The 21,141-nt window shown below is 41.7% G+C and overlaps 1 protein-coding gene across 1 annotated transcript; it reads left to right on the forward strand.

Annotated features, from left to right (window-relative positions):
* Positions 1-9,790: 9,790 nt before the first annotated feature.
* Positions 9,791-19,755, forward strand: amotl2b (angiomotin like 2b). The gene is made up of 11 exons (XM_028472267.1): positions 9,791-9,982; positions 10,743-11,534; positions 14,342-14,510; positions 15,827-15,971; positions 16,056-16,145; positions 16,766-17,061; positions 17,147-17,322; positions 17,413-17,514; positions 17,605-17,801; positions 17,928-18,059; positions 18,456-19,755. Exons 2-11 carry the CDS (start codon positions 10,822-10,824, stop codon positions 18,539-18,541), a joined length of 2,106 nt encoding a protein of 701 aa, XP_028328068.1. The 5' UTR covers positions 9,791-9,982; positions 10,743-10,821; the 3' UTR covers positions 18,542-19,755.
* The last annotated feature ends 1,386 nt before the right edge of the window (positions 19,756-21,141 follow it).

Below are 21,141 nucleotides of genomic sequence, written 5' to 3' on the forward strand. Positions count from 1 at the left end.
TAGATAGATAGATAGATAGATAGATTGATTGATTGATTGATTGATTGATTGATTGATTGAGTGAGTGAGTGAGTGAGTGAGTGAGTGAGTGAGTGATTGATTGATTGATTGATTGATTGATTGATTGATTGATTGATTGATTGATTGATTGATTGATTGATTGATTGATTGATTGATTGATTGATTGATAGATAGATAGATAGATAGATAGATAGATAGATAGATAGATAGATAGATAGATAGATAGATAGATAGATAGATAGATAGCTTGCTTGCTTGCTTGCTTGCTTGCTTGCTTGCTTGATTGATTGATTGATTGATTGATTGATTGATTGATTGATTGATTGATTGATAGATAGATAGATAGATAGATAGATAGATAGATAGATAGATAGATAGATAGATAGATAGATAGATAGATGTGGTCACGCAGGATTTCTTCTAAATAACTAAGAAAAAAAACTCCCTTCAAGCCACCTGGATTGTGACGTTATTAAAAGAAGACTGAATGATACGAGTAACACGACATTGAGCCCCGGAAATTTAAACTTCATATTGTCCCACTGTTTGCCCTAAGGAGTATGAGTAATGCCTAAAACACTTTGTGTTGTAATACAGCACTGTTGCACAGTGTATATCTTGTAATTTGAAACCACAACATTTTGATAATTTGCCACAAGAGTAAAAAGACTTATTAAATCCCAAGTTGTTTTTGAATTATTATTAATTTATCTTGTCAACTTTGATTTAGTTTCTTGCTTTATTATTTCTATCTAACTAATGTACAACAAAATTACTGTAAAACTCAGCTTCACTGTCTTCAAAGTCAGTTTATCTGTATAAGAACATGAAAAATGCTCCCTCTATCTTTGATCCTCTTTCTCTTTGGAATGTAATTTTGAAGAAAACTTCAATGGCAATGAATAGCACAACACAAACAGGCTTCTCAGATGTCCTGACCAAGAAAAAAAAATGTGGATTTTCCAGTTCAGCGGAATAAGGCCCTGAAGAGTCGGTCCCTTGTGGTCTCCGAAAACACATCTGAACATTAATGCTGCGTTCAATGGTAAATGATGGAAGAAATACTCAGTTTAAGTAATTATGCTTTCTTACTTTTTTTCTACTCCTCAATTAGGTTAGTACACATCACAATGGCATAGTGTGGTAATTAAGGCAACAAAGAGAAACCATTTTTAAGTGGTGAATGCCTACATTTACATTTATTTTTTAACTGTGGGTGGTATATTGTCTTCTTAATTAGCCTATATTATCATTTTTTTATTCTTAATGTGACATTACATTAACTAGAAAAAAAGACTTAATTGTACAATAAATGCTTTTCTGGTAGTTAAGAGATTTTTAAATCTTGTCATTGCACACACGGGACAGGTTACCATTCCAAAACAGAAACAATGACTCACAAAGTCATTGTCATTAGGATTGAATTTACAAAGCATACTCAGCATAAAATAAAGTTTTTTGAACAATGGTAGAAAAGTTACCTATTTGAGAGAAAATGCAATGGACTCAAACCCTCAACCAAGGTGAAAGAGGGCTCAATTCTTTTATTGTTTTATTTCAACACCGATATTAAAGATGGCAATGTGAAATGCACTGAAGTACAAGTTGCATATTTCCTTTATTTTGTGTTAGAGGAGTGACTTTGAGAATGACAGGACAGAATCCCAATGGACAGAATCCCAGTGATCAAAATGCCAGTGGACAGAATCCCAGAATTGATCAATCTAAATGAATAAAAAATGGGATTTCGATAAGTGTTACCCACAGTGTTTTGACTAAAATGCAACTTAGTTTTAGTCCAAATGTAGTCATCAGGACTATTTCAGTCTTCATTTCTAGTCAACTAAATGACATAAAGATTTTAGTCAACAAAATATCTTACATATATAGTCAACTAATATATAAAGCATAATAGTTAATGCATGTTTAAAGATTCAATTGCCATTGATCAACCTGAAACGGGATGTTATTAATGTTTGTAAATACACAGATTTGATGTGACTAATGTGGAAGGCCGCATGATCACGAGTTCTAATTGAATTTCGTCCCATGTAACAAAATTATAGTTTAGTTTTTCATAATTGACAAAGATATCAACACATTTTCAATTAGTCATAAGCTCCTTATTGTCACTTTAAAAAACTATGACAAAAGTGATTTGTCATCAAAATTAAGACTGGATCAGATCTTGTCCGCTGGGATTTTGTCATGATTCCGAGCAGACACGCAAATCACTGTGTATGGTTTGTCTGGATAAAATGCTATACTGTGTGAGGAAGGTTTACCTTCCTTTGCAATTGCTTGTGACTCATGTCTGATGTCTGTTTGCCATGAATGCCTGGAAATTCCCCTCGTTTAACACGGCTTGCAGCAGCTTGTAGACTCACTTGTCTTTAACTTAGAAATAAATGAAACCAACACATTTTGTTAAAGTATTTTCTAACACAAAAACAAGTGGGAAAAAATAACAGTAGCCACTGAAGACCTCCACATATCTGCGAAATGACACTGGCATTGGAGTCTGTTGCAAAATAGATGTGAAAGCTTGTCATCAGGAGTTTCCTGGGAACAGGATACCACTTCAATGCAAGTGTACCTCGTCTATTGTGTCCTGTGTGAATTAGGAAACTGAGCAAGGATGTGGGCCAAGGAGAGGAATCCACACCACTCCTTCAAATGCTATCACTTACATTCCTCGCCCGTCCTGGCCTAGCCGATGACCTTGTCTGCTTTTCTAGTTCTCTTTTCCCAACAATTCCAACATTGTGACTTACATCCTGTCCTTTTAACCCTTTCTTTTTGAAGACTGTAACTGAATTCTGAAAGGGGTTACACTGTTTGATCACACATGATAAAACAAAAAAGTTAATTCAGAGTAAAAAGGAATAGCTACAATATTTGTTTTCTTTAGGTTCAATTAAAAATTACACTTTTTGTACAAGTACTTTTAAATTAGTGTACTTACTGATACCGAGGAGTACGTATTGATAAAATACATAATTTTCCAACATTTTCTTTATAACATTGTGGATGCAGAGCATTTATGGAGAGACACAGAATGGCTGTTCTGCATTAAAACGCCTACTGACATCTTTTGTGAAGTTCACAGGACACAAACCTGTGGCAATTGTAAAGCGGGAGATGACAATTTAAATGAATACACATTCAAAGCTCAACATTTACACTATTTCTAACTGTAATGGAAGTATAGTTATAAACCGTAGAGTTGATTATGTAGTTTGAAAGTTACAGTGGGGCAGCAGGTAAGGAACGCACTTGGGCGCATTGGGTCTACATTAATAAATGACAAGGCGTCAAGCGCCTGTCACTGTCTTTATAGCCGCTGCAGCGGGAGGGCTGTACACTTCCTTAACTTACTGGGGCCAAATAAAAGTGGAATACTCCTTAAATACACCTTTTAAGTTCTAATTACATTTTGAGTGAACTCATCCTTTAGAAACTCCGTAAGTTGATCATTTAAACCGTAAGTACAGGTGGAACTGTCTATGATAAGTGCTGTTAATATACCACTGTAGAAGAAGTGATCAGACCTCTCAGTGCTGCGCACACATACTATTAATACTACTCATATTATTTCCCTGTCGTCATGTCACTGGTGGGATGAAGTGATGAAGCGACCAAAAAGCGTGACTCATCATGGGTGATTTAAGTGACTATAGTCGCTGAAGTGTGCGTTCTGTGTAAACGTACCTTCATATAAAAGGCTCATATTCCACAAATACCAGCTTATTTTACACATCGGGGTGAATAAATCACTCGCTTCCGGGTGGTTGCCATGGTAGTTCTTGGTGGTGGTAAACTATACTATTGTAGCCACAGCTGCAATACTCACACATTACATTCATACTCGACAATGTGGGTGCAGTCTCTTGCCCATGGGCACAATAACAGATACCATTGGAACAACAGTTCCCCACTGTGGCCCCTGGAATTCTCAGTGGTCTCCATCCAATTACTAACCAGGCCTAGACCTGCTTAGCTTCCGCGATCAAATGAGATCGGGCAATGACAGGCTGGTATGTCCACTCGCTCTCACTTCTATCTATCCTGAGGACGCAAACAACCTGGACACTGCACCAGATAATTACATTATTGACTGACAGATCCCACAATTCCAGATACAATATTTTGCAAATTTAAATTCCCAACATGCTTGTAAACTGTGGCACGAAAGCAGAGAACATGTAAACACTTGTACGATTTAGTTTTGATAAGACTTAGATTCTGTGCAACTATGCCTTTAAATAATGGTTGAGTTTTACCTCAAACCATTGCTCAAAATGCAGGATATAGTGCAATGCTGACACTTACTGGAAGACCAAATTATGCAGAGACTATCATTCCTTCAGGCAGACAACATGAATGTTTTTAAACTGTACAACAAAGTATGTTGAGTGAACTCACAGAAGCATGAGAAATATATATGAAGGTAGATATGTCGCAAAATGTGAGAGCTTGTAGAATGTGAGCTTGTGTATAAAAAATCCACACACGTGAAATAAATTTAATGTCACAAATGATGGGAAAAAAATTTAGAGTGATATTTACACATAAAGTTAAAGCTGAAAACTTTAGCTGAAAGATTTATTCATATGTTTTGTTAATTACTTGCGTAAAAGACTGTTTACAACCACATCTCTAAGGTTACAACTTCTGCCGCTACAGATGCACAAACTACTTTTCTCGTGTGAATCTGCGCCGCTTGAGTTTTGCAACACATTTTGCGAGCAAAACTGATTCATACTCATAGAAATGGCCCCTCCCCTCCCTCCTCCCCCATGTGTGGGATTGACCAATTAGAAGCAGATATTTTGGAGACGGAGGGCTGTCTTTTTAGTGCAGCAGCTGGTGATATGACCGAAACAAAGGTGCCTTCACTGTAAAAGCAGGATGCTGAAATTTGCCAGTCATGGAGAGTGCTTGTCCTTGTTTGAATTTAGGTAAACGCTATGTGGAGATGAAGAGCTGACAGTTGATGCCAAATCCTCGCTTCTGTTTGGTATATTCCACATATGGGGGATATTTTGCATCATATCTACCTTCATAGATATGTGTTTAAACCACAAAAATCATGACCAGGAATCACACTTAGCTAAAAAGCTGATTACATTGTCATTGTGCCTATGTGGCATTAATCTAATCTCTTTTTAAATACACATAAGGTAACTTTACTTTAGCAAACATGTGAAGATGTTGTAAGAACCTGTAACAACATTTTTTCTATACGCTTCTAACCTTTAGAAATCAAGTAAAGATAATGATGATTGTTTGAATTGAGGACTTCCATTCACAAGACAGTTTCTGTGCTGTTCTTTCTGATATTTTACATGAACTTTGACGCAAAGTTCAATTAAACAATATTGGCATCTGACTATCCAGTTGTGCAACTGCCAATTTGTCTTCCCTCCCATTGTTTCATATATGCTAATGTTTCCACCAAAACCTCAAGAAAAATACATGTGCACCAATTTTAGCATTCTTGTAGTTTATGTTTTTTGGTCTCTCTCTCTCTCTCTCTCTCTCTCTCTCTCTTACATTTTCAGGCTGTTACTAATTTTACAGATTTTACCTAAACAAACAAGGACTAACACATAAATGTATTTTACAGTTCATGTTTGTCTGTTAATGTACAAAGACACATTGGAGATTTTTATATGACACTATTTGGGATCTAATTTTGGAAAGTGTTCAAAGTTTTCTAAGAAGGGTTGGTCACACATTCCTCTCCAAGTTGACAGGAAATCTGCAACAATGGATGACAAAATAGGGGCCTTTCTGTGAGCAGACAGTGTGACAGAGGAAGTGGTGTGATGGTGTTAAATGACATGATCGAGCTAAAAAGGCAGAGTCTGTGCTGCTTCATGTTGTAACTCTGAAATGCAAACATGCTCCACTTAGCTGACCATTCGCCTCCATGTGAGCACTGCCCACAGAGACGTCTTGTCTGCATGCTTTTAAAAATGGAGCCCTGACCTGATAGGAACACACAGCATTTGAAGCATGAGGGGAATGTGTGTGTGCTCAATGAAGGAGGCTGAAAACACTAGTGAGGTGTTTAAGGACTGTTCAATATGAAGTTACTGGAGCGAATGGATATTTGGATCTAGCGAGATGATCAGCCTGAGGCCTGTGGTCTGCTATACCAAAGATCAATGACTGTGCATGGCCTGATTTATTGTTGTAGAACATTTCCAACAGATTGAATGTTTTGATGCTTCCTTTTCAGGAGGAATGTATTTTCCACCAAAGAAGAAAACATCTGTATTATATCTCCTGCTTGTTGTTATGAATAGGTTGTAATAAGAAACCATTCCTATTTAAAGAGATCATAATAAAAGTCAGAGTCATGTCCTAACTCTTCAATATAGCGTACACTGAGCTCATGCAGGTGATAAATAGCTCATACTTTTGTTTTGGCTCTGATAGACTATAATGGATGTTAATGAAGATTTTATCTCTTTCCAATAGCTTAAAGGTATGACCTTGTGAGGAAGCAAAAATGGATGTTCCTCCTCTGCCTCAGACATGTGGTTTGGCCTGTCCTGACGGTCTCTTTGTCCATTCTGTCATTTTTGGCAGGCAGCATTGGCATGTTTCAGATTTAGACCTGTAAATAAGTAAGAGGAGCGATCTGCATCCCTGTAGCTTCCAGCTGCAATGGTGGTTACAAAGACTATTGATTCCAAGGGACAGCTGCAGCTCCACAAATGCACACATGGAAGGCATGTAGCAGTTTCTACACACTTGCTGCTGTCAATGCCAAAGGACACAATTACACAGTTAAGAAACAAACATTTGTTGTAAGATGATTTTATTTCCCTAACTCTAGTGGAATTTTCTCCAAATAATTTACATACAAATCATGCAAATAATGGTCCATCTTCCATACCCGTTTATCAAGGTGAGAGTAGCAAGGGGCTGAAAAGATAGCTCTGGGTGCAAGGCAGTACAGGTACACCCAGCAAACTGGACATGCTTAATGTCAAAGATTGATTGGTTTCGCCAAATTCACAAATTCATTTAAATGACCCACAAATGAGAAGCATGTGTGCTCATCATTAAATTATTGCAGTAATTTGTTCATAGCAAAATGTTTCTTTAAAACACTGGAATTAATCAAATCGTCTTCTATTTTTCAGGAAATTATTTCCTAAAATCAAACAGTTTTAAAGTCAGGATCCTGGAAGTACTTATAATTGTAACCTATTGATTGGATTGTGTGCATTATTTGAATTCACCATTTATTCTTGTTCCATTAAAAAAAATAAAATCTGGATAACTTGCTTTACTAGCTAAAAAAAAGGTTGATTTGTTGGTTAAAGTAGGTTTAGGTCGAGATAGTGTACAGATATGTACAATTATTTAATACTGTGGTTCAGGTGGTAGAGGGGTTGTCTTCTGATCGAAAGGTTGGGGGTTTGATCCCTGTCTATGGCTGCGTCCGAATAGTTCCTCCTATCTCCATTTCCTATCCACTGTTCCTTGTGTTTAAGGGGCAACCATGATAAAAAGCATTCGAGTTCTCCTTAAGCTCAGGAAAAGAGGCGCAATGCTTCTCTTTGTACCTGATGCATCCTTTAACAAAGGAGATGAGATAATGCTGACCCACAATTCCTTGTGGCGACAACATTTTAAGGGACACGCACACATTTTGAGCCACATTATGTTTTATTCAACATAATTCATATTTGTGAGTGGAAGGTGAGTGTGAGCAACCATTCTCAATGTGATGTTCTTTTAGTTTCACTTTTGTTCCTAGTAGCCTGGTAGCCTCTTTTCCTTTGATTTACATTCAGACTTTGTGATATTTTAAATTATATCAGCAGAAAATGTTATAAATGGGCTTTTAGTCCATTTTCGGAAATTTGTAGTTTTTTCACCACGGCAGACGTCACTAACCTTCGTCAGATTATTACATAATCTAGTTGAAGTGCATCTGATTGTCGAAAAAAAACTTGATGGCCTTTTCCTAACTTCTCTCCTAACACCTTTCCTTAACCCTGTGACATCATCTACGGGGTTAAAGAAAAGTGAATAAGAAAGGATATAGGCTGTGTCCGAATAGTCCCTCCTACGTGTCAAAGTGTCCTTGGGCAAGACACTGATCCAAAGGTTGCTCCCAGTGGTTGACTTGCGCCTTGCATGGCAAGAATGCTACTTAGTTTTAATCAAAATGTATTTATCAGGACTATTTCAGTCATAGCCTAGTTTTAGTTAACTAAATGACATTAAGATTTAAGTCGACTAAATCTGTTACGGATCAACTACAACATAAGCATAAGAGTTTAAATGTACTTTTCAATGAGCGTTTATCAACCTGATTTAGTATGGTATTAATGTTTGTAAATACACACTGATTTGACGTGATCAATGAAGATCATATGATCACATGACTTTGTAGGATTTTGTTTCATGTGAAAAAATTATAATTGTTTATATTAGTCAATTAAAAAAAATGTTATAAATATATATATACACATAAATAAAATTATAAATTATATAAATCTGTGTATCCCAAACTTTTCCCCCCATGTACCCCTTAGCCTTTATTTCCTATCTCAAGTACTCCTTAGCTCGGGGGTTCTCAATTGATCTCACCCTGGAACCCACATTTTGCCACGGTCATTAAATTGTGACCCACTTTTTTCTTTTTTTAATTCAACCAACCAAATTTAGTCTTCCAAAAATAGCTGTTGAAAACACACATTATCTTTTTAAAAACATAAATCTAAATATTTTCCTGTGCAACATGCATTTCACAGCATGCCTGTCAAAAGTAATGTTTCTTTCAAAATAAAAGACAAGTCCAACATGAGAGACATTAGGCATTTCTTCATTTTTGACCAGCTGTCCACGATCCACCCAGTACAGGTCCGCGACTCACTTTTGGGTTCCGACCCACTAGTTGAGAATCGCTGCCTTAGCTTATGTTATACATTTTTTATTTGTGTGCTGGCTCGTCTAAGCTTTTTCCCTTGTTTCGTCCCAACATAACCTTGAATTTAGGCCTTTTAATTCATGTGTCTGATGTTTTGGTGTATTTTAAAGAGTTGTGCCATAAATTATTATTGATTGATGAGGAAAAAAGTGTGTGTGCATGTAAAAATTAAATTGTCAGTTTATGTTGTAACATTATCAAAATAATGTTATGAAATAAACTGACAAATGTTCCTGTGTACCTCCTGAGAGGTGTTGAAGTACCCCTAGAGGTACACGTACCCCAGTTTGGGAACCACTGATATAAATCATACTCTAGTTAGCTATTGTCACTTAAAAAAATAACATTGATTGAGGCTGACTGGAGCCAGGTTATTTGAAGCGTAACTCGTTCAAATAGTGATTATTGTCTTAAAATCCTAAGTACTCATCCATCCATCTTCATACCCGCTTATTCCCGTTTATCGGGGTCGCGGGGGTCTGCCGGTGCCAATCTCCGGCTCTCATAGGGCGCTGGGCGGGGGTACACCCTGGACTGGGCGCCAGTCTATCATAGGGCAAAAGCTAAAATAAGTTTTTACACGTAAAGCTGCAACATCCTGGCTTTGTTAAAACGATGTTGGTGCAAATCTACTTCATTCTTTTTCAGCAGTCACTTAAGAGTTTGTAAAAGTTGGTTAAATGCCCTGTTTGAACATGAATATATGTAGCATAAGAGTGAAATAAAGCCCTGTGGTTATGTTGTAGCCTCCCTCCCTCTACGCAGTGCTTTTACGCGTTTGATCCCGGAGGACCTCGCGTTTTGCATTCCTGGCATTCCGACCTCAGTCCCTCCTCAGTTACTTATTATCACCGCCTGTGCTCTCCACAACCACTTCACGTCGCGAACACAGCGGCACGGGACGATGAGACACTTTTAACCGGGAACGAGCAAATGGACAGAGAGGAATAAACTCTAAAGTCAACATTCAGAAGCGCTTTTAGTTGGAAACGAGAGCAGCTGGTAAGCGGAGCGTCTATTTTCCTTCTCGGTTTAAAAAATACCAACCACATAGTAAGAAATTGTGTTAAAGTCTTTGTCAAACTTTTAAATATTGACTATTTGTTTGAAGCCTTCCTATTTACGATATGGTTTTGATAAAGTATCCGCTTTCGTGCGCTTTTCTTCTCCTTCATGTGAGGAAATGTTGTAATCTGCCCTGCGATAGAAATTATGTCCACATGTCTGTGTTGTCGCTGTTGAGAATGTGAACCCAAGGCCTTTTCCTGTTTTTCATGTTTTCATTTAATTATCCTTACTTTTTTTTTTAACTACATAATACATTATTCATATTTCATTATTGTAAATGATCAACCACATCATGTGGCACTCAGTCTGTATTTTAACAGCAAGTTTTTATTTTGTTGTGGTTCTTAAACTAAAATGATAGCTTTAGTTGACTAAATATGGAGTGGAATTAATTAGTTTAAACAAAAGCACAAATTAAACATTAGGTATTTAAATTAGTTGCTTCTCTTTACATTTAGGAAATTGATTTCCCAACTTATTTATGCCTCTATTTCTGATTGGCTTGTTCATTGTTATGTTCTGTCCCTATTACACATTATGTTCCCCCTCCATGTTCAAAACAAAAACATCATTTGAGTGGATATGGTTTTAAAGATATTTTTTTGTCCCACCCTTGTTTGTATTTAGTCTTAGACTAGCTTTATTCTAGTGCAATATTATTGTTAATTAACTCTTCTTAATTTCTGTGTCCCAGGTTCACTGCTGAATATTTTAGTGATTTTACTCACAAGTAAGGAAATCAATAGATCACAAAAGAGAGTTGACACAGCAGTATGTCATCCAGCGAAGAGCCGTCTGGCACGGTGCTCCACAGGCTCATCCAAGAGCAGCTCCGCTATGGAAACCCAACAGACACCCGTACCTTGTTAGCCATCCAGCAGCAGGCCCTGCGTGGAGGCAGTGGAAGCAACAGCGTGCCCAGCAGCGCAGGTGACGCAAGCCGGAGCCCAAGATCTTCTCTTGAGAGTCTCACGCAGGAGGACCCTTTGTTCCCCCAGCTCTCTGCCAGGCAGGAGCCCCAGGGCGAGGAGCACCAGGGAGACTATCATCACTCAGAGAGCAGCTGCCAGCTGCACGGGGAGAAGCTCCCAACTTATGAACAGGCCAAGGCACACTCACAGTATTTGGCTTCTCATTGGGCCCCTGCAGGCTACATCACGCAGCTTCACGAGGGGAAGCTCTTGCATGAGGGGGGCTTCCACGAAGAGCCTGATCTGATGGATGTGAAGTGCAGCCATGTGCGCTCTCTGAGTGAGCACCACATGCAGATTTCTTTGGAGAGGAATGATGCTGTAGCTAAAGCAGAGGCCATCAAAATAACCTCTCACAGTTACCCAGAGCTTCCTTACTACACCCCACAATGCAACCAGAGCTCAGGACCAAACATGGACAAACGCAACCCGCCTCCACAATACTCAGCCCCCATCCAAGGACATGGATTTATCCCTCACCAGGTCCACGAGGCTGTACAACTCCAGCAGCACAGGTACAACTACATCGTACTTGAGGGTTGATCACATTGCAACATGCTTAGTGGTGTAAACAAGTACTAGAGTCAGCCCTGTTCTGCCTATTGTGTTTCACATGCGTAAACACATAGTTGTCATTGTGACTCATATAGTGACCTGTATTTAGATTCATATTTCTTTCTTAATATACTCCCAGTGTGCTTTGGGTGTTTGTGATGTTTGGCAAGCCTATTTCATAATGTTTGGAAGCTTTTAAATTCTGAAAATGTTATCATCCATACAGCTAAACTGGATCGGGCAGTCGTCCAGGGCGGGGGCCTTGGCGATCTGATCCCCAGCTATAGAAGCTAGCGTTAGGGACGTGGAATGTCACCTCTCTGGCGGGGAAGGAGCCTGAGCTTGTGTGCGAGGTGGAGAAGTTCGGACTAGATATAGTCGGTCTCACCTCGACACATAACAAGGGCTCTGGAACCAGCCTTCTTGACAGGGGTTGGACTCTCTTCTACTCTAGAGTCGCCAATGGTGAGAGGCGCCGGGCCGGGGTGGCTATACTTCTTGCCCCCCGAGTTAGTGCCTGTACGTTGGAGTTTACCCCGGTAGACGAGAGGGTAGCCTCCCTCCGCCTTCGGGTGGGGGGATGGATCATGACTGTTGTTTGTGCCTATGGGCCAAACAGCAGCTCGGAGTATCCACCCTTCTTGGATTCCTTAGAGGGAGTACTGGAGAGTGCTCCTTCTGGGGATTCCCTCGTTCTGCTGGGGGACTTCAACGCTCACATTGGCAGCGACAGTGAGACCTGGAGGGGCATGATTGGGAGGAACGGCCCCCCTGATCGGAACCTGAGCGGTGTTTTGTTGTTGGACTTCTGTGCTCGTCACAGATTGTCCATAACAAACACCATGTTCAAGAATAAGGGTGTCCATATGTGCACTTGGCACCAGGACACCCTAGGCCGCAGTTTAATGATCGACTTCGTAGTCGTGTCATCGGACTTGCGGCCGCATGTCTTGGACACTCGGGTAAAGAGAGGGGCGGAGCTGTCAACTGATCACCACCTGGTGAGTTGGCGGGGGAGGATGCCGGTTAGACCTGGCAGACCCAAACGTATAGTGAGGGTCTGCTGGGAACGCCTGGCAGAGTCTCCCGTCAGAAGGAGCTTCAACTCCCACCTCCGGGAAAACTTCAACCATGTCTCAGAGGAGGCGGGGGACATTGAGTCCGAGTGGGCCATGTTCCGTGCCTCTGTTGCTGAGGCGGCTGATCGGTGCTGTGGCAGCAAGGTAGTCGGTGCCTGTCGTGGCGGCAATACCCGAACCCGTTGGTGGACACCGGGGGTGAGGGATGCCGTCAAGCTGAAGAAGGAGTCCTACCGGGCCTTTTTGGCCTGTGGGACTCCGGAGGCAGCAGACAGGTACCGACGGGCCAAGCGGAGTGCAGCCACGGCGGTCGCCGAGGCAAAAGCCCGGACATGGGAGGAGTTTGGTGAGGCCATGGAGAACGACTTCCGGACGGCTTCGAAGAGATTCTGGACCACCATCCGGCATCTCAGCAGGGGGAAGCAGTGCACCGTCAACACTATCTACGCTGCTGACCTCGACTCGAGACGTTGTGGATCGGTGGGGGGAATACTTCGAAGACCTCCTCAATCCCACCGACACGCCTTCCAATCAGGAAGCAGGGCCCAGGGACCCGAGAGTGGGCTCTCCTATCTCTGGGGCTGAGGTTGCCGAGGTGGTTAAAAAGCTCCTCGGTGGCAGGGCTCCGGGGGTGGATGAGATCCGCCCGGAGTTCCTCAAGGCCCTGGATGTTGTGGAGCTGTCATGGCTGACACGACTCTGCAACATCGCGTGGACATCGGGGGCAGTGCCTCTGGATTGGCAGACCGGGGTGGTGGTCCCCCTTTTTAAGAAGGGGGACCGGAGGGTGTGTTCCAATTATAGAGGGATCGTACTCCTCAGCCTCCCCGGTAAGGTCTATTCAGGGGTACTGGAGAGGAGGGTCCGCCGGATAGAATCCAAGTCCATGGTTCCCGACCGGAAAAAGGTGGAGTGCCTTCTCCGGGTTGGAGATGAGGTTCTGCCACAGGTGGAGGAGTTCAAGTACCTCGGGGTCTTGTTCACGATGGAGGTAAGGATGGAGCGAGAGATCGACAGGCGGATTGGTGCGGCGTCTGCAGTGATGCGGAGTCTGCACCAGTCCGTCATTGTAAAAAGGGAGCTGAGCCAAAAAGCGAAGCTCTCGATTTACAGGTCGGTCTACGTTCCAACCCTCACCTATGGTCATGAGCTTTGGGTCATGACCGAAAGAACAAGATCATGGGTACAAGCGGCCGAAATGAGTTTCCTCCGTAGGGTGGCTGGGCTCTCCCTTAGAGATAGGGTGAGAAGCTCAGTCATTCGGGAGGGGCTCAAAGTAGAGTCGCTGCTCCTCCGCATCGAGAAGAGCCAGATGAGGTGGCTCGGGAACCTAATTAGTTCCCGGGGCATTAGGGGGCCCCCCTAATGCATTCATTCATTTAGGGGGGCATTCAGGGGGCATTAGGATGCCCCCTGAACGCCTCCCTAGTGAGGCGTTCAGGGCACGTCCCTCCGGAAGGAGGCCCCGGGGAAGACCCAGGACACGCTGGAGAGACTATGTCTCTCGGCTGGCCTGGGAACGTCTCGGGGTCCCCCCGGAAGAGCTGGAGGAAGTGGCCGGGGAGAGGAAAGTCTGGGCCTCCCTACTGAGGATGCTGCCCCCGCGACCCGGAAACAGCTAAGCGGGAGAAGATGGATGGATGGATGGACAGCTAAACTTTACTATTCTGTACTTTTTTTTTTCTTAGGTATGTTCGATCTGGTCAACCCGTTGAAGTTCCATGCTATAACACATTTAATAGCCTGCCACCTGCTGGCTTGGAAGAACCGAACCAGGTTGAGGTGCTGTTAATGGAGAACGAGAGGCTTAGACAGGAACTGGAGGCACACAGGGACAAGACTGGCCGCATCCAGAAGGTGAGAGAGAACATCTATGAAACTTTACTCCTCTAGAAGCTTGGTAAAGGCTTTCACATACAATATTTAAAATAAAACTTATCATAAACACATTACCATATTAAAGCTTAAAATACAAATTTATGGCACAAATGGTTCCATAATGTCTGTGGCTTCGGCCATCAGATAAAATCACATCAGAGTTAAAGCTTTTAAATTGGCTGAACATCTAGATAACTGCAGATACCACATCTACCACCTGTCTATGAAACTGGAGCCCGCTAACAGTTGCCTGCCTGATATCCATACTACCTCATCTGGTCAGACAAATGAGATCAGCAGCTGCTACCTTCCATACCACATGAGACACGGAGGTCACAGCCTGCTACTGTGTTTACACACTCCTTTCATTGTGTAGCTGACCTAGTGGAGGCCAGAGTGTGTGTGTGTTTGTGTGTGTGTGCCTAGTTCCAGGGAGGCCATAGATTTTCAGGGTAATCTAGGGCCTGTCATGGAGAAGTCGATTGGGTTGTGACCTCCACGAGCTAATGTGGTGGATGGGTGGGGGTTGGTGGCAGGTTGAGTGTAGGGTGAAAAAGTGAAAGGGCTTTGTTGTTTTCTCACCAAACTGCACCTTTTTTTTCTACATGCTATTTTATTGCCTTGGCTTTCTCTCACTTTACATGACTAACTCTGATAAACAGGCCCTAAAATGAGACATTCACCCTTTCATCATAGTTTGAACAGCTTAGATATTTGACACCACATTCAATCTTTGTAAAACTCATGCTCTGCTGGAGTTATGTCACATGGTCGCTGCCTTGTCTCAGCTGTAAAGAATGATAATTGCTAGGGTTGGAAAGTTTTCTCTGTTAGGCCGCAGCCCTGAGTAGACATGCCTGTGTGACTGCTGTAATGGTGGGTGTCTATTTTACCGTTTCCATATCCCAGGCCCAGGCATGTACAACTTCTTCTTGCTGGCAACCTTCCCAAACCTCTGTGTGTGTGTGTGTGTGTGTGTGTGTGTGTGTGTGTGTATTCTCTTGAGCACTCACACACCTGTAACTGGAGTTATCAGCCCTCAGGAATGCAGATATAAATCAGTCTCACAGGGAGTGGTGCGAGCTTGAATTCCTTCTTGGAATTATGCCACACACACACACACACACAGCACAAACACTTACCAGTGTACTGTACACACACAGTTGCATATGCTCCCCATGAATATGTACTGTAACAACATGATTTAAGATTCCAACCGCTCTCTGGCATGTTTAGTGGGTTGACCAGTGCCTTCTAAATTCTCCATCTGCCTTTCTTTTCCCTTCCATTCCCAGTTAGAGCAGGAGATCCAGCATATTTCTGAGGCCTATGAGACACTGATGCAGGGCAGCCAGAAAAGAGAGAGTTTGGAGCAGACCATGAGAAAGAAGTTGGTGGCTGAGATCAAGAAGCTGCAGGATTTAAACAGAGACCTGAGCGGTATAGCAACACACATCTCAATACAACACAGATGCTGCTTTCAGTTGCTATGTACTCTAATTTTAAAATGTTGATGCATCACAGAAAACCTGGAAAATGCAAGAACCCATGTTGCTAAAGAGGTGGAGGCCGCCGACCACAACCAGCACATCATGGCAAAGCTCCTGGAGCAAAGTGAGTTGGACTGAAATCTGTGTTCTATCCTCCTTTCTGAATCAAATGCCGGATTGGGCCAAATTGTTGCATAGCACGGGTCCACTTTTTGTAGCCAAGGGCATCCTGCATACTTGAATTTCACTTGCATAACCTCAGCTTATTTGGCAAGAATGATAATGGGGAATTCAATCTGAACACCTCTTTTAAAAGAGGAAATGAGCCAGCAGTGGAAGTGGTAGAAATGGGCTTCTCTTGGCCCCCACCTGTTGTGAGTGAGATTTATAATGTCTGTTTAAGGAACTGGACCCAAGCTGAGTGATGGTGTTTGTACGGCCTTGGTGAGGAATGCTGTGTGCTATGTGGGTCAAAGGGATAGGGCAGCTTTCTCCCCTTCCTCCTCCTTCCTTCACAACATTCCAGAAGCGTTTCACTAAATGAAGAACATTGGCCACCATGTAGCAACTCTGGTGCTTATTACTGACTTGATCGCATGAGGAAATTGTTAATGTTTCCCCCTTTATGAGAAAAGACATTACGACAAGGGATTTCATTAGCCAATAAGCCAAGCAAATGCATTAACTCTTTACCTCCATTGCCATACACTAAACTGGCCACCTTCATCTTTTTCTGTGCTTCAGATGAGGAGCAGAACTTCGAGCGGGAGCGTGTGGAGCGTGAACTGCAGCGTCTGCACACCTCAGCTGAAGAGCAGAACCTGAGGGCAAAGCGGCTGGAGGAAGCCCTGGAGGCAGCTCGGGGACGAGGTCGCCAGCTCGAGGAGGAGCTGAGGAGAAAGAAGGCCTACGTAGAAAAGGTTGAAAGGCTTCAGAGTGCTCTGGCTCAGCTTCAGTCCACCTGTGAGAAGCGAGAAACCCTGGAGATGAAGTTAAGGACAAGACTTGAGCAGGAATTGAGGAGTCTGAGGGCGCAGCAGGTACATTTGATTCTGCACTTCTTAATTTTTCATAAAACATTTATTTCTCAGAAAATGCTTTAAATTAGTTCTTCTTTTACATCAGAGGCAGTCCCAGCCTCCAGGAGTGACACTGGGCTCGCTTCAAGAGCGTTTACGTGAGCGTGAAGAGAGAATCTTAGCCCTGGAAGCAGACATGGTGCGCTGGGAGCAGAAGTATTTGGAGGAGAGCACCATGAGGCAGTTTGCAATGGAGGTGGCTGCCACTGCTGCTGCCCAGAGGTAAAGAACAGCTGGACCTCTGCAATGTGAGCCCATGTTTGTCACCTATTTTCCATTCAAGTTACAACCTAAACCAATATTGTTTTGCAGGGACACCACCATCATTAACCACTCACCTGGTCACTCCTCTAACAACAGTTTCAATGAGGACCTCCCTGTTGCTGACCATAGAAATCAGGAAATGGAGAACCGGTGTGTACCTTTTGAAATCAGGAAAGAATCAATCATTTCATTACTGTTTAGTTTTTCTAATGCTCTGCTTTGTCTTTGCTTTGTTTAAAGGATCCGTGCTCTTTACGCTCAGATTTTGGAAAAAGATGCTGTGATCAAGATTCTTAACCAGCGGCTGCATCAGGATCAGGGTCGGAAGAATACTCAAAGCCCCAGAACCAATCTTCTAAATGTGGTTGGGAGCCCACTGCGACCATCCACGTCTACTCCCTCCATCAGCACCACCAAGTGCTACACCAAGAATAGAGGTGAGGAGCATAGTGTTTGACTCATTCATTCATAGAAATTATTAGATATTTACTAATATCCAATCTAAGAGAGATTTGCCTAAAATCCTTACCTGTTGTGACATTAATGTATTGTTTGTCTTTCAGGTAAAAGCTTATCAGATGATCAGACTTTGCCAAGCCACCTGTTCTCCACTCAGTCAGAACCTGGAGTGATTGAACTGCAGGTGAAGGAACCTAAAACCAAAGACAATTCAAAAAGCACCAAGCTAACCAGCGGTGAGTGGACCATTAATATGTAGAAGTTCATTTTTCTGCAACAGACTCCAACTCAATCTAACAGAACAGAAAAAACAGCCATGTCAAACACACGCCATCGCAAGCTTTTTGTTTTTAACAGAGAAAATTTGGCCTTGACTTTGTGGATGTTCACATTGATTAACCACACAGCCTCTTAAGCAACCAATCAAATACCATGTGACCCGGTCATGGTTCATAATGTGGGCCCTGTGGAATGTGCATGGTTAGGAAATAATACACATGTACTTGTTGACTAAGCAAATTCACTAGAATGAGTCTAAGTTAACCTTTTGTCCTCACTTGCTGAGCTCCTTTGCCTTTTAACCAAAAAACATTTTCTGAAATCAACCATTGTCTATTTTGCTGTTCTTCTAGACAAGGCAGCACCCAAGAAGTTGCTCTTGAACCCGTTCAGAGGTCTGGATGAGCTGGAATCAGAAGCTGTGGAAATCTTCATTTGAAGAGCATTTTCTGGAAGAGACTAAAAGGAAATCTTAATTATCTGTGAAGAGTGTGAGATTACCGAATAAGATGAAATATTGAATGTGTGAATGTTAGTACATGAAAAACGACTGCTTTCACAATGAAGACTCAAAGCTGAGCTTTGACTCGTTTATTGTCACCTGGTGGGTCTGCTGCTGGCGGTCGGCCCTAAGTGTAACAGTTGAGACCTGCTGAGGTACTGGGACAGTATTGTGGATTGTAGTGGAGCATCATGTTCTCAGTCAGACGTGCCATGATATTTATCTAAATATATATTCTGTAAATACAAGAAAATTGCTGCTTTCCCTTTCCAATTATTCCTTAATATTATTTTACCAATTCAGTGAATTAGGAAGCTACATGCTATATTTTGTATTTTCCACATTCCCCATTAATTTAAGTCTCCTGCTTATAAAGATAATATTCAATCAGAGGGTATTTATGGAATCTGCATCCCCTCCTCTCCACAAAATGTGGATGTAGTCAGAGTAATCTCATTCTCATGATGCACTGGTTATGTGTTTGAAAGTGTCCCTTTGTTTAATATTTTAAGAGAATAATACATAAAACAAAGTTAATATAAATGCTCTGTTAGCTTATATCTTCCTTTAGTCTGTGTAGCTGGTTCTACACAGGTTATGGAATGTGTGAGCCATGAAGTGCATGATGTATATAAGTTGTTTTTTAATTGACACTATAGTTATATGCGTTTGTGACGCAGGAGCATCATTGTGTTGATTTAATCATTTATTTGTATTTTTGATGCAGTTTATCCTTACTGAAAGTTTGTTTGCATATTTTATTACAGTATGTGTGTGTATATATGTGTGTGTATATGTGTGTGTGTCTGATGGGGTGACTGCTGGCTTCAGTCATCGCTGCAGAGGCAAACAGTTGTTCTTTGTTTACTGTGAGCTTTGAACTAACAAGCAGGTTTATTATTATTATTGTTATTATTATTATATTTTCTAGAACTGTAGATACAGCAGAGCTTTAAGCAAGCGCCAAAGAGTTTATGTATGTTTGTTGTAAGTTATGTGACATTCATGGTCTTGTTAAGTTGTAAAAAACCAACCAAGTGTTGACTTCAAACAGACATTTCTGTGAACTTAAAATAAAATGAAGGTTTTTTTTTTTTACATCTGAATTCATGCAACATTTCATAAAGCAATAAATATTCTAATATACATTACCTGGCTGTCTGACTGTGCATTTTCTCTCCGAACCCTGGCTGGGTTCTGAACTAGGTCATGTCAGAGTACGCGTGTCAAACCTAAAGCAACAAAATTCTCATTGTTGTTATTCTTAGCATTCCTTTCACTTACTGTCAGTCTAATTCCTCATTCTTGTCCTCTACAGAGAAGAGTGCTCTTCATTAATACCACAGCAACATTCTTTTGGGTTCAACTTTCTCGGGAGGCCTGTTCTCTTGTTCCTCACTTGAAATTTAGTGCATGCTTGACATAGATTACATTCTCACAGGGACACGTAACCCTACATGTGACAAAGGCAGGTTTCTCCGAGATTAGCCGCTAATACCACTTGAAACCCTTTTGCACCTTTGCAAACGTGTCACATTCCTAACTGCTTCTTTCTCTTCATTTAACTCACACTTGAAGGTGGCAGTGAACTATTTCAGAATATGTACATAGATATAAAGATGACAGAAGGGTTCTGTTATGTGTAATTTGTTTCACACAGCAGATATAGACTAAAACCAGTTTGGGGCCGCTAAGCAACACATTGTGATTTCACAACACAGCAAAACAAAGAGAATGACAGTGTGGAGGACAATGAATGTTAGGGTGTCATCAATATCCATTCACATGCTTCCACTGTTTAAGTTGTGAACTCAACACACCATAGGCACAGGCCCATTTTTAAATGACATATTTGAATTCCAGCCATTTCAATATTGATACAATGTTTGTATAGATTAAGAGAGTAACTGTTTCTTTAACTTAAAGAAGGCCATCTACATGCGGGTGTGATGGGAGGAAGATTCTTAGTCGGAGGTAAACTGTGCTGTTGTAGGCTTATTGGATGTGTATGAGCTAGAGAAGGAAGTGCTGATAATTATGAAGCTGTCCTTGGAAGCAATGGACATCATAGACTTCTTTAAGCTGAGGGGGTGACATCATCGGGGCATAAAGGCAGAGAACATCCTGGTTTACTTGGACCAAGAAAAACGCTCTCTCTTTTTTTTTTTTCTTCCCTCAATCAAGATGATGATTGATTATGTCTGTCGCAATTTTGTCACAGAAAAGCCCAAGAGGTGTTTTGCTGGTACTTAAGCCTTCGCACCACCAGAGCTGTTTCTGCAGAGGCAGTACGAAGCAGAACTGACCAGTGTGTATGAAAATGGCGCCCTGTTGCAGAACCTCTACGTCAGTGGTTCCCAAACTTTTCACAGTCCTGTACCCCTTCAGACATGTAACCTAAAGCCACGTACCCCTATACACTTGAAAAACATAATACAATGTAGCCCTCTAGTGAAATGTGTACATATCCTGTTGAGAAATAATATATAATTTTTTTTAAAAAAGGCTATATTTGTTTCTCTGTCACCACTAGATGG

Source organism: Gouania willdenowi, chromosome 17 (assembly GCF_900634775.1).
Source record: "Gouania willdenowi chromosome 17, fGouWil2.1, whole genome shotgun sequence".
Classification (NCBI taxonomy): domain Eukaryota; kingdom Metazoa; phylum Chordata; class Actinopteri; order Blenniiformes; family Gobiesocidae; genus Gouania; species Gouania willdenowi.